At 39.7% G+C, this 13,878-nt stretch overlaps 1 protein-coding gene across 3 annotated transcripts in view; it reads left to right on the top strand.

The window, feature by feature from the left end:
• rxfp2a (relaxin family peptide receptor 2a) overlaps positions 1 to 13,878 on the top strand; it is an 80,842-nt gene that overhangs the window by 39,139 nt on the left and 27,825 nt on the right. Inside the window, exons 12-16 of one of the 3 annotated variants that reach the window (XM_034207328.1) lie at positions 1,830 to 1,904; positions 4,809 to 4,880; positions 4,981 to 5,052; positions 5,143 to 5,441; positions 6,716 to 6,861. In XM_034207328.1, coding sequence (XP_034063219.1) covers positions 1,830 to 1,904; positions 4,809 to 4,880; positions 4,981 to 5,052; positions 5,143 to 5,441; positions 6,716 to 6,861 — 664 coding nt within the window. The remainder of the gene's footprint in view (positions 1 to 1,829; positions 1,905 to 4,808; positions 4,881 to 4,980; positions 5,053 to 5,142; positions 5,442 to 6,715; positions 6,862 to 13,878) is intronic. The other 2 variants (XM_034207336.1, XM_034207342.1) reach the window with 2 other exon arrangements.

Below are 13,878 nucleotides of genomic sequence, written 5' to 3' on the forward strand. Positions count from 1 at the left end.
GCTTTGGTCGAGTTTCTTGTTGCTGATTGAGAATATTTTATTCTATTTTATTTTATTTATTTATTTAGCCTGACTAAAATGTTAATCTTTTCTAATCCCATCAGCAGAGGTTTATCAGCTCCAAACATTTCATAAAAGTCTTGTTTGACATTGAATTATCAAACAACAACTCATTATTGCAATATCAGATGTGAATGTCTGGATTGGTTGATTAGATAATAATATCTCATAGTTGTATTACATTAAATAGCAGCTTGAAACAACTGTTTGATTGTTTTGATACTTGGATGAATTATAAGAAAGCAGCCTGTTGAATAAATACATTCATAATTGGTTTAAACCCACTCCAGAGTGAATATTAAGGTAGGATTTTCAGCCTGTAAGTGATTAGCGCGTTTAAAAAAAACTGGGTACGTGTTGCCTAATAATGAAGATAATGGAGATTTAATGAAGCAGTGTTAGAAAACCATCAGTTTTGTTCTGCTGAGATTAGTTTATTTTAACAAAAATAATGACATTAGATAAATGGATGAATGTGGTGCTTAGATTAATCCCTGTTTGGAAAGAAAAGCTCAAATGATTTGCAATTTTCATTAATATGATCATTTGCTGTTTACTATTATATAAAAAAAATTATAAATCAGGAAAGACAGTTGAGTATAAAAAGAACAATAGTTCATCCCTTAAACGTCTGTGCCTTGGTCTACGCCAGGGGTCGGCAACCAGTAGCACACTAGGAATAAGTGGAATAAGTGTGCACAAATATTTAAATTGTATTTTCGGATCCTGAACGAGGCCGCCGCCAGAGCGCGTCTCTCCGTTACCCGCAGAAGGAAGCCATGCACGCCACGCAGCCCCGCTCTCTTTAACTCCAGGTGACTTTCTGCCGCTTTCCTCCGTGGTGCTGATCGTTTCACCACAGAGGAAAGCACTTCACTAATTGCAGTAGCCTACCCATAAGGAGCTGTACAAATACCGCAGTTTTTGCGTGGCTGTGTATTTAGTTGAAAGCCCAGTGGCGATCTGCTCATCTCTCATCGAAATAATGCTACAAAGGGGCGGACTGGCCATCTGTGTGTTGAACTTTCCTGTCGGTTCCCAGACCATAGTCGAGGAGGGCAGAAGCAACAAGCTTCAGGTTCAATAACCCACTTTAGCTTAAATGACTGGAGAGAGGCGAGCTCTTCTTGGGAGGCCGTTGCATTTATTTAGCTGTTCTTCTGTTTCACAAAATACATCACAGACCTCTGTTTTTCTGCTGCCTCGTTTCACTTCCAGAAACATACACACGACACGTTCCCTCACTGTCGCTCTACCATTCACAAACACGTATGCACAAGCCACACCCTCTCTCTCTCTCTCTCTTAAAAGGGACAGCGATCTCATCTCACTCTGCATGACCCTAATTGCCTAATATCATAACATGTGTGTTCTGGAGAATCACAGAACGGACGATCGTCCTTATTATTATGCCGTTTAAACCAATTATTTAAATGTGTTTGTTAAATTCGGCATCATGTAAGTTGCGCTGACAGGTCCACACACTGCTTCCCCGCAGCGAGGCTCCCCCGCCCTCCTGCTGATAGTTGACGAGCGTCAAGATCCTCAACCCACCCCCCCCCCCCCCCGTTGATAATTCTCGATCGTTGGCACGCTGATAACAATTTTTTTTTTAAATGGCACTTCATATCAAAAAGGTTGCGGACCCCTGGTCTACGCATTACACTATCTGAGTTTAAACAAGAAACAAATGTTTGTGAATCATTTTGCTTTTGTCCATAACAATTTATTTCCCTTTTTTGTAATGACTGCCTCTCCTCTGTGTTTAGAAATCTATCCAGCAACAAGATCAGGGAGTTGCCGAAAAACACATTTAAGAGCCTCTCCAAGTCCCTCCTGAAACTGTGAGTAACTGATAGTCTGACTGCCAGGAAAAGTGTGTAACGTGAGGAGGACATGAGGGAGTTATGATATTAAGTATTACATGTAAAAAAATCACTTTGGGGACCTAATGCTTTAAGACTACATTTAGAAGACATGATTTTATCGGACTATTAATGCCTCCCGTGGGAAATAAACCCAGAGAATTAAAGACAGTTTTATGGAGAATAAAATTATAAATTGTTGTAAAAACTAAACTAAACGAAAAGTTTTAAAGCCATGGAGAATAATTATACTTCTCGTCCAATCATTATTTTTACTGCATTTATCTCACAGTTGTTAATTGTCATCTTGGGAACAAGGCTTTACATTCTAAATCAGCTCATGGTGCGTTTTTATTATTTAAACTCGCCAACAGTGTTTGGAGTATTTAAAATAGTAAAATGCTGCTTAGAGTACATATTACTGCATCATTATTACAAATGTACAGTGTTGAGACTAACACGTTACAAAGTAACGCGTTATTGTAACGCCGTTATTTTTTGGCAGTAACTAGTACTCTAACGCAGTACTTTTTAAATTCAGTAACTCAGTTACCGTTACTACATGGTGCGTTACTCCGTTAGTTTTTTTTATATAGTCAACAGCCAGGCGAACAGAGATGAGAACTGTACTTAAGTACAGTACTTGAGTAAATGTACTTAGATACTTCCTGTGTCATATGCGGAGACGGGCTGTGGGCGTGTTTGTGTTGTTTACTAACAAGACTATCATGGCGGCGGCGGAGCTCAGGTCTAGTTTCTCCACCTGGAGATATTCTCACTATTTCACTTTTGTCGAGCACAAAGAAAAGAACGTTTTAGTTAAATGTAAGTTGTGTCTTGGCGGGTCAAAGATCCTATCTACTGCCCAAACCAGTAATTCAAATCTCTTAAAACATCTGCAAAAACAACATGCTGGGACGAAGCTAGTAGCTACGACCACAGAGACTCAGCCAACGCCACTCCACCTCCACCTAAGCAACAGCGGCTGGATTTTAACCAAGGGACTGCTGGCCAGGGAAAAGTCGATAAAGCCATTGCACGGTATGTTGTAGAACACATGCAGGCTATTGCTACAGTGGAGTCACCCGCTTTCAGGGAGCTAGTTAGCATGATACCATGTCCGGGCGGCACACGGCATATGGGACGGAACACTTTTTCCAACTACCTGGAGAAAGAATATACAAAAATGGAAAGCCAGCTAATATCGATGCAATCCAGATTGCATATAATGCATGTCAAGTTGATCAACATATTGTATTATTCTCCAATACAATAACAGTACTGAAATGAAGGCTATAAGGGCATTAATGGGAGTCCTTTTTAGAAGTAACTAAAACGTTACTTTTCACAGTAGCGCATTACTTGTTGTGCAAATAACAAAGAAATGAAGTAACTAGTAATGGTAACTAGTTACTGGTTTTCAGTAACTAGCACAACACTGCAAATGTAATACTATTTAAGGGATCAACACTCGCATGGGCATTTTTCTGCATTAAATACATGTTAGAGTACATTTACACACGTTATTTACATACTTTAAATAACCTTTTCCCAGCAGGACTTTCACTTATAATGGGATATGTTAACCTTGTGGTCTGACTGGAATAAATGGAAGCTGTCTTGGAACATGGCGTCTGTTCCTCATACATTAATTTCTGTGTCACTCATACTTCTGCTTTTACTGCTTTAACATTTTGCTAAATTTATTTTTTGTAAGTTACTGCCGGTCAGAGTGCTGCTCATGAATAATGCTATTGTGAAGTAAATTGAATCTGAAGGGGGAAAAACGGCTTTCAGGAAAATGAGTTTCAGTCATTGTGTGTTTTCAGCTTGGTCTGTTCAGCACATATAGGGGCTAAAGAGTAATGATGCCTAAAGTTATAAACTATGCCGCTGTCTGTTTCAGTCTACTTAAAAAATTCCCAGGTGTAAATTAAAATATAATTCTGGCAAGCTCATCAAAGAACTTTTTATTGCATGACTTCCATTTAGCACATTTTTTCAATGTGGCGTGGGTTCTACTCTTTCAAAAATAATGAAATGGTACAACTCAGTTTTACAACTTCCCAGTACTGTGAAATAATCCCACAAGGAGGACAGGCCGTACAATTCCCCCCGGAATATTATGTTCCAGCAGATAATGATGACAGACAGACAGACAGACAGACAGACACACACACACACACACACACACACACACACACACACACACACACACACACACACAGCAAAACAAAGGTTGTCCACCAACAGAAGCAATCCCACTCTCCGTAAGATTCTTGTGTAACAATATTTTCCAAGTTCCAATCTGAACTGGAAGAACTGAAATACAGATATTAAGGACAGTCTGCACTTCCAGGTTTTTCAATGCTGGAGGCCAAGATTTTATTTAATATACGGGATATGCACGGTATAAGATAACCAGATATTTTTGAATGACATTGATTACGTTTTTCTTTTGAAGTATGTGTTGTAAAGCTTTCACAATTCAGTTAAAATGTACATACCGATGGGTTGATGGCACAGGTTTTTTTCATATTCTGTGAGAATAACTTAACATCCATTTGATCTGCAGGCTTGATAATGTCATCAAGGTTACACTCCTAACAACAATAACTTGTTATTTTTGTCTTGCAATGGACTCAGACCTATTTGTAAAACAGTCTAAATGGTCCTTTTCCTTCATCTGAAACTGAAAAACAACCCGTAATCTTTATCAAGCAAACCACTGAGACAACCCCTTCCTTGGGGTTTTCGTAGGTCTGAATACAGCAGGTTTTCCTGTCATAAAAGACGTAGAACATCTGGATTTTACTATTATACAGCCACATAAACTTTCAGCCAGGATTTATTAAAGCTGTCATACTCTGTTTCTTGTTACAGAAACATCTCCCACAATCCCCTTCTCCACATTCATCCCAGCCACTTCAACCACCTGACACATCTTCAATCCCTGTGAGAAAACACACACAACACAGACACACACACTGACTCCCACACACACAACTTCTTGCTGCATCCTGTTCGGTGGTGCAAAATGCTGTGTTTTCTCTAGGGCTCTGGAGGGGATGGAGATCCCAGGAATTCAGACGAAGATGTTTCTGCCTATGAAGAACCTCTCCCACATGTAAGAACTACAGACTGTGCTATAGGATCAATTATGTTAATTGACACAACATGATGTCATTTTGTCTCCTCTGTGTCATTGTTTGTCTAGCTCTCTGTCTTTCTCCCCCGTTTCTTCTGCTTCCACTTTCTTTTTTTATATACTCCTTTTCTCTGTCAGCTACTTCAAGACATTCCAGTACTGCTCCTATGCACCTCATGTCAGGTCCTGTAAGCCCAACACGGACGGCATCTCGTCCTTTGAGGACCTGCTGGCTAACGTAGTGCTGCGGGTGTCTGTCTGGGTGATGGCCTTCATCACCTGCTTCGGAAACCTCTTTGTCATCTGCATGAGGTCACTGATACGAGCGGAGAACAACCTGCACGCTGCCTGCATCAAAGTCCTCTGCTGTGAGTAACCACACCGCTCTCCTGTCACGTATATGCGCCCCAAATGAAAGAATACCCTGTGGTTACAACACGACGACAGTGCAAAATACACACATAGACAAATACTAGTAAAATTAAATAAATACCACTGCTAAAAAAGCTGATCTTAATCATAAAAATGATCATCCAACCGGGGAATCAATGTTCGTATACCTTTTTTTTCAGCAAAGTGAAAAATATAATTGCAGTAAATCTTTTTATCACCCTGAGGGGCAAATACTTCAATATTAAATAAACGAAGGCTGATCGAGAGTCTTGAAGGTCAACACTAAAAGCGAAGTGTGCAGGGATCTAATTGAGATTTGTAGGAGAGTAAATGTGCAAGTTTGTCTGCAATTTTATACATATTGATAATCAGTGAGGAAATGAGGCCACAGGTGTGAAAGATACTTCTAAAGAAGTATCGGGTAAAGATGATCCTGTCAAACTTTATAAATACTCTGGAGGTTTTCTATACCAGAAAAAGAAGAAGATACTGAGCATAAAATATGAGCCGTTAGAGCTTTAGGAGTGATTATCATAAGATTGAATATTTCTCTCATTTATAGCTTCCTCAGATTAAGGCCGGGAAATGGATCCATCGTTGTTCCAGCGATTCACTTTTTGTTCCCCTTTTTTATTCCGAGACATCTTGTGTTGTAGAACATCCTACAAGAAGAGGAATATATGGGTTGGATATGTTAAGTGTATATATATTTAAAACCATAGTAGCAGACCTTATGCCAAAGACAACTGGATTGTAACGTTCACAATAATACACATTTAAATATTGATCTTAAAGTAAATATCTTCAGGTCAAGTAAACCATCCTAAGTGAGATAAATGTGCGTTTCATATTAATATCTTTGAGAAGATTACACAGTGAAAATGATGTATACATTCTGCTTTAAAAAGGCCAGGAGGTGGTATCAAGATAACATTTTTTAATAACCAGCATTAGAAGTCATATTCCAACAATTAATTGCACATAAGACGGGTTTGCTGTATAAATCAAATGCAATCAATTACAAAAGACAGAACATGTTTAACAGTGATTGGAGCGGATTTCACGAGCTATATTTAGACAGATGTTTGTGTCCCATCCAAGTGATTACTCCTTCAAGCTCTGGAGGGTAGGAAGTATTTCTGGGTTGTGAAAATTAATGAGAAATCATTGGTCTGTCAGAAGCTGGACTCAAACAGAGCTTCCCTCTCTCTAAACAGACTGGCGTTGGTCACTGTCTCTTATCTTTCAGGTGCAGACTGCCTCATGGGTGTGTACCTGTTTTTTGTTGGAGTGTTTGATGTGAAATTTCGCGGTCAGTACAATCGTAACGCCCTGATCTGGATGGAGAGTGTTGAGTGTCGGACCATTGGATTCCTGGCCATGCTCTCCTCAGAGGTAAATTATAGTAGATTACCATCCGCTGTGTGAAATGGACAATTCAACTAACTGAATTCACTGCAATGCATATCGCATATATATATATTTTCTTGTTGAAGATGCTATTACCAACTATTTCCCCCTGATTTCATGTGATCCGCTGCTGCTGACAGTATTTTATCAGCCCAGTATCCTGCCACTTATTGCAGTTTGGCTGAGGGAGGGACCATTTGATTAACAATATATTCTGCCCATAGTTTTATATGCCGACAGTGAGTGACATTTACGAGCCTATGCATGCTCAATATAACTCTCTAGTCCCCCTGTGTTCTTTCTGACTAACACGAGATGCATCAAACTACTAATTACTTTTCGTCTCATAATACTAATGCTACAATAGGCGAGACAGCCATGATTGCATGAATTTGATTTGTATAGTGAAATTTACTCTGGAGTTTTTATCTACTAGTAATGCTACAGTATAGACGAGAGGAATGTTTTTTCTAAGCAGTTCCCTGTTTTTGCACAAACACAAGGATGTGAGCTTGGATGTGACAACAAAAGCAAACATGGATGTTAACTGTACTGCTTAAAATACTAAAACAGTTTCTTTGCATATGATTTATGTGGAAGGACACTTAGGACACAAGTATGTTTTAATAATAAAAAAACTGAATGTTAGATAACTACAAAGAGCACCTTTTTATATATATTTTTCTCATTGGTCGATACCTGAGTGGATCTGTACTTTCTTAACTGACCTCAAATGTCATGTACAAATGTTTAAAACAGTGGATTTATAAATAACAGTTTTCCAATGAGCAGAGAATAATGAACTATACCAATGAATTTGCACTTATCAGACCCTATTGACTATTGATCACTTCAAATAAAAACTTTAATTCAAGAGCCAAATTGTTAGAAATACTGAGACGAGGTGTAAACAACTGTGAAGGTTATGTTTGTTATGGGAGTGACGTGTTGTCAATAAAGAGATTGCTTTAGCTGACTCTTAAAGGTGGAGTATGTAATTCACTTCAGATACACTTTTTGTTATATTCCATGGAATGCTCTTAACATCCCGATAGCAATGAATATATTAAATGTTTTGACAATAAATACATAAAAAAATTCGATATGTGGAAGCCGTAGCTCTGTAAAAAGCACGACCAATCATTTTAGCCGGCCCGGCTGGATGGCCTACCTGCCTGTCAGCCTTCCATCTGTGCACAAACTTATCTCGTGTCCTCATTGGTCATGTGCGCGTTCGTGTGTGTTGGAGGAGGGGTTCTGTAAGGAAGTCTGAAGGAAGAGGCAGATTTTTTCCGGTTGTGTACTTTCAAATTCTAGTGCACTCGAGCTGGTTTCTCCAAAATTACATACCCCACCTTTAAGTCTCAAATTGCTTAAACAAAAGCACTTAAAGGTGGGGTAGGTAAGTTTGAGAAACCGGCTCGAGATACACTTTTTGTTATATTCCATGGAATGCTCTTAACATCCCGATAGCAATGAATATTGTAGCGACCCTGTATAGGATGCTGAGGGTGTCACTCAGGCTTCCCCCCGTCTCTCTGCCAATCATAGAGCTGCACAGTGATGCTGGTTGAGGTGCGGGCCTGTGGTTGGGGGAGCAGACGAGGGAGGGCGGGAAGTTGTGACGTAGACACTGTTATATATATGGGTATGTGTAGAAGTTAGTGTTAGTGTGAGTGGAGTGTGAGGTTGAACCCACAAGTGTACATGTACCTGTGATCATCTGTTGTCAAACAAGAGTTATTAAAGCCTAATAACGAGAAGCCTGTTTCCGACTCACCTTGTGAACGCTACAATATCTTAAGTGCTTTGACAAAACATCCATTACAAAATTTCATCTGTGGAAGCCGTAATACTGTAAAAAGCACGACCAATTATCTGAGCCGGGCCGGCTAAAATAACTGGATGGCCTACCTGCCTGTCAGCATTCCATCTTTGCACAAGCTTATCTCGTGCCCTCATTGGTCATGTGCGCGTTGTGTTGGAGGAGGGGCTCTGTAAGGAAGTGGCAGATTTGTTCCGGCTGTGGGCCCATCTCAGGGCCCCTTCTCACTTCTCTTATTTTTCATTTCCTCGCTCCTCGGTCTCGGTCTCAACGGAAGTTGATTTGTCTGCGCCATCTTGAGTAGCGTCCCAATGGCCTTATTTTTGCCGGAGGAGCGAGGAGCGATAATGGAGGAGCGATAACCGAGGAACCATCAGACCATCCTCCGATGAAATCCTCAGACACTCGCCCAGCCCCTTACTGTGTATCGCCCACTGATTGGACGATGCAGCGCATGCACTGATCTGATGCTTCTTGACATGAGAGCAGAGTGAAGAAAATACATGAACCTCACGGGAGTCACTCCTCAGTTTATACCGTATTTTGTTTCAATTCATGTATCATTTAGTTACAAATATGTGATAGGCTATATCTGAACAACAAAGTGGTCAAAAATCATTTTATTCATTTTTTGGAAACATTTTCATGATCGCTTTTTTCGTTTTACATTTTCATTTATTGTCATTTCCATTCAGTCAGTCATTAAGTGCTATTTAAAATGTGAATTTGCTACATATCCACACAAACAAACAAAGTGTGCAATCCAATGAATGTTAATCTAACTGGGTTTTGATAGATAACATATCTCTTTTTCTTCTCTCAATTATTTGTATTTCTATTGTGCACTCTAATCAATATTAATCAAACTATTGTTCGTTTATACATTTTAAGAATGGCGTTTATCTTTTTTGAAAATTAGTTCTTATTTTATTTTTATTTATTTGGGTCTACAACAGATGATACAAATGTTTGTGTCAGTAAATGTATACTAACAGAGGCGGGGGTGTTTGTGAAAATAACGGGAACAGAGCTGCTGTCAGACGAACAGCTGTGCGGCGTCATCACAAACGGACGTCGCTTCATGTGACGCTCCGGAGGAAAGGACGTCCCATTGCTCTTAAAACTAATTTCCCTGCTTCTCGTGGTTTCCTTGCGTCTCTCCATGCTTCCCTGGTGGGAGGGACTAGACGCAGGGAAACGACGCAAGTGAGGGACGCAAGGAATCCATTTAACCGAAGTGAGAAGGACCCCTGGTCGATTAAATGGAATCCTTGCGTCCCTCACTTGCGTCGTAAATAAAAAAACAAAAAAATACACATTTCAGTGGTTTTGTGTTAGAAAAGAAAGCAACCAATCAGATCTTGTTCTGGGTCTCTGGGTAGAATATCCTTCACCAAGGTATTCTACATCCTTGATAGAATGCCCTGGCCGTTGCACTGAATGAGAGCGTACGTTTGGACTGACAGTTTGATCAACCAATCATATATTGATTTGTAGCCAATGGGCGTGTTCTTCCAGAGTTTCCCTCGGTTCCAGGGTACTCTAGAGCAGTGGTTCCCAAACTTTTTGTGCCCAAGGCACACCAAAGGACAAGTAAAAATCTCAAGGCACACCTATTGTGCAAAATAGCCCTTATAACACGTGTTATCACTCATATCATGTAAAATATCTGTAAATGTGCATAATTATTTACTAATGCCAAATAAAATGTGACAAAGACTACTATATTACTCATGAAATATTTATTAACGAAATATCTCAGAAATTAATTTGAAACTTTACCAAATTAGGCTTCATCAAAGCAGCAACACACTCATTTAAACCAGACAGGTCACAAAATTAAAAATGAGGCTAAGGAAACTCAGCAGAAATTCAGCACAGAGAACTATCAATGCAAGGAAGCTGCATTGTCCATGGTCCTGAACTACAAATTATAAATGTAACATTTCAGCAATCAGCATTGAAACATGTGCTATTGTAAATATTTTTCTGACTTACAAATTAGTGAGATACATGTGCCTGTCGGGGCGCGCAGAATGTTTTAATCCTTGGTGGCACTGAGGAGAGGGCCACTCGCTTGTCCTGTTCAACAGAGAGCCGTGACCTCCTGTTGGTCTTCATGTAAACCAGAGTAGAGAACGCCAACTCCAGAGATGGGGTCGTTATATATTACTTCTTTTTTTAAAAAGCAATATATTACACTACTTACTACATAAAGTAACTCGTTACTTTAATCGCCGAGCACGTACGAACTGCGCATGCGTGAGTGGCAATAACTTTCCTTACCAGCAGGCGGCGGTAGTGTGTATTTGTCATTCAAAACAGGCAACAACCGTAAGACAGAGAAGAAGAATAGACTCCGTGATATAAACAAAAAAGCATGTGTTCTTTGCAGGTGTTTGTTGAGGTTCGACATGGTGTTTCCAGCAGTGGATAACAGCTTCTGGCCTGGACACAGTTTGCACCTCACCGTCACATTCCTGTCTATTCTTCGGACGAACTCAAAATAATGGGCATACCTCCACCCCTCGAAAGTTATCGCCGACTCAGCATGAAATGCAGCACTGCACGTTGAGATGTGGACGCGCAAATCGCGCAGATTACGTACATATAAACCTACAAAGTACTGATATAGTAAATTTAAAAATAATTATTTTTGTGTAGTTGTCAATCAATCAATGTTTATTTATATAGCCCAATATCACAAATGTTACATTTGTCTCAGTGGACTTTACAGTTTGTACAAAATATCAGTATGACAATATGACACCCTCTGTCCTTAGACCCTCACATCCTACAAGGAAAAACTTCCAAAGAAAACCCACAGTTTAAAGGGAAAAATGGGAGAAACCTCAGGGAGAGCAACAGAAGAGGGATCCCTCTCCCAGGACGGACAGACGTGCAATAGATGCCGTGTGTAAATTGAAAAGATAATACATTTGCAACATAGGTAGTCCAAATGTTTGGAAATGCATGTGTGTATAATAGGAAAATGAATCCACGAGGATATCCATCCAGGACCTATGATCCAGGACCACAGCCACGACTCAAGATCCAGGGCTCGGGATCCAGGACAGAGGAGCGCAGGATCATCCATGACTCCGGATCCCGGCGTATATAGACACCAAAAAGAAAGACATTTGGGGAAGCTGGGTTAATCGGAACATGAGAGTACACAGGTATAGACAGAGAGAAGGAAGAAGTAAGATGTCCCCCGACAAACTAAGCCTATATCAGCAAAACTAGGGGCTGAATCTAATCAGCCCCAACTATAAGCTTTATCAAAAAGGAAGGTCTTAAGCGCACTCTTAAAAACGGATAGGGTGTCTGCCGCCCGAACACAAACTGGAAGCTGATTCCACAAATGTGGAGCTTGATAAGAAAAGGCTCTGGCTCCCATTGTACTTTTAGAGACTCTAGGAACAACCAACAACCCTGCATTCTTGGAACGCAATGCCCTAGTAGACAGTAGGGTATAATGAGTTCTTTAAGGTAAGATGGCGCCTGCCCATTAAGGGCTTTGTAGGCGAGAAGAAGAATTTTAAATTCTATCCTGTGTTCTATAGGGAGCCAGTGTAAGGCAGCCAGAACAGGAGTAATGTGGTCCCTTTTCCTAACTCTGGTTAGTACACGAGCCGCAGCATTTTGAATCAGCTGAAGCGACTTGACTGACTTCTTGGTACACCCTGATAATAAAGAGTTACAATAATCCAGCCTTGAAGTAACAAATGCATGGACTAGTTTCTCTGCATCGTTTTGAGGCAAGATATGCCTGATTTTTGCAATGTTACGTAGATGGAAGTAGGCGGTCCTTGAAATTGATTTTATGTGGGCGTTAAAGGATAAATCCTGATCAAATATAACACCAAGATTCCTTACAGTCTCACTGGAGGCCAAATTAATGCCATCCATAGTTAGTATATCCTTAGATAATTTGTTTCGTAGACTCTTCGGGCCAAGTACAATAACTTCAGTTTTGGTCGTGTTTAACATCAAAAAGTTTAAGGTCATCCACGTTTTTAAGTCCTTAAGGCAGTCTTGAATTTTATTTAGATGATTAATTTCATCAGGCTTGATTGATAAATATAGTTGAGTATCATCCGCATAACAATGAAAGTTTACAGAATGATTCCTTATAATATTGCCTAACGGAAGCATATATAATGTGAACAAAATAGGTCCGAGCACTGAGCCCTGTGGCACTCCATGGCTAACTTTGGTTTGCGTGGAAGATTCATCATTGACACGTACAAACTGAGAGCGTTCAGATAGATAGGACCTAAACCAGTCTAAAGCAGTTCCCTGTATGCCAACTAAGTGCTCTAGTCTTTGCAATAAGATATCATGGTCGATAGTATCAAATGCAGCACTGAGATCGAGCAAAACAAGAATAGAGACACGTCCCTTGTCAGAGGCTATTAGAATGTCATTTGTGACTTTAACCAGAGCTGTCTCTGTGCTATGATGTGTTCTAAAGCCAGACTGAAAATCTTCAAATAAATCATTGTTTTTTAAGTAATCACACAACTGTTTTGCGACCGCTTTCTCAAGAATTTTTGAGAGGAACGGAAGATTGGAAATAGGTCTATAATTGGCTAAAACCTCTGGATCGAGGTTGTGCTTTTTAAGAAGCGGTTTTATCACTGCTACTTTGAATGATTGTGGAACATAGCCTGATAATAAAGACATATTCATAATATTTAATAAATAAGTGCTAATTAATGGAAAAACTTCCTTCAACAGCTTAGTTGGAATTGGGTCTAACATACACGTTGATGGTTTAGAAGAGAGAATCATTGAATTTAATTGTTCAAGGTTTATGGCTGAAAAGCATTCTAGTTTACTATCTAGTGTAATATTAGAACTTACGTTTCCGGGAGCTGTTGATAACACTATACTGGTCAAAGGCAAGAGGTCATTAATTTTGTTTCTAAGAGTAACAATTTTATCGTTAAAAAAGCACATAAAATCATTACTACTGAGTGCTATGGGAATAGAAGGCTCAATCGAGCTGTGGCTCTCTGTCAGCCTGGCTACAGTGCTGAAAAGAAATCTTGCATTATTCTTATTCTCATCTATTAATGAAGAGTAGTAGGCTGCTCTCGCTTTACGCAGTGCTTTCTTATATTCATTGAGAGTAATATGCCAAATTAAACGAGATTCTTCAAGTTTAGTGG

Source organism: Gymnodraco acuticeps, unplaced genomic scaffold (genome assembly GCF_902827175.1).
Source record: "Gymnodraco acuticeps unplaced genomic scaffold, fGymAcu1.1, whole genome shotgun sequence".
NCBI classification, from domain to species: Eukaryota; Metazoa; Chordata; class Actinopteri; order Perciformes; family Bathydraconidae; genus Gymnodraco; species Gymnodraco acuticeps.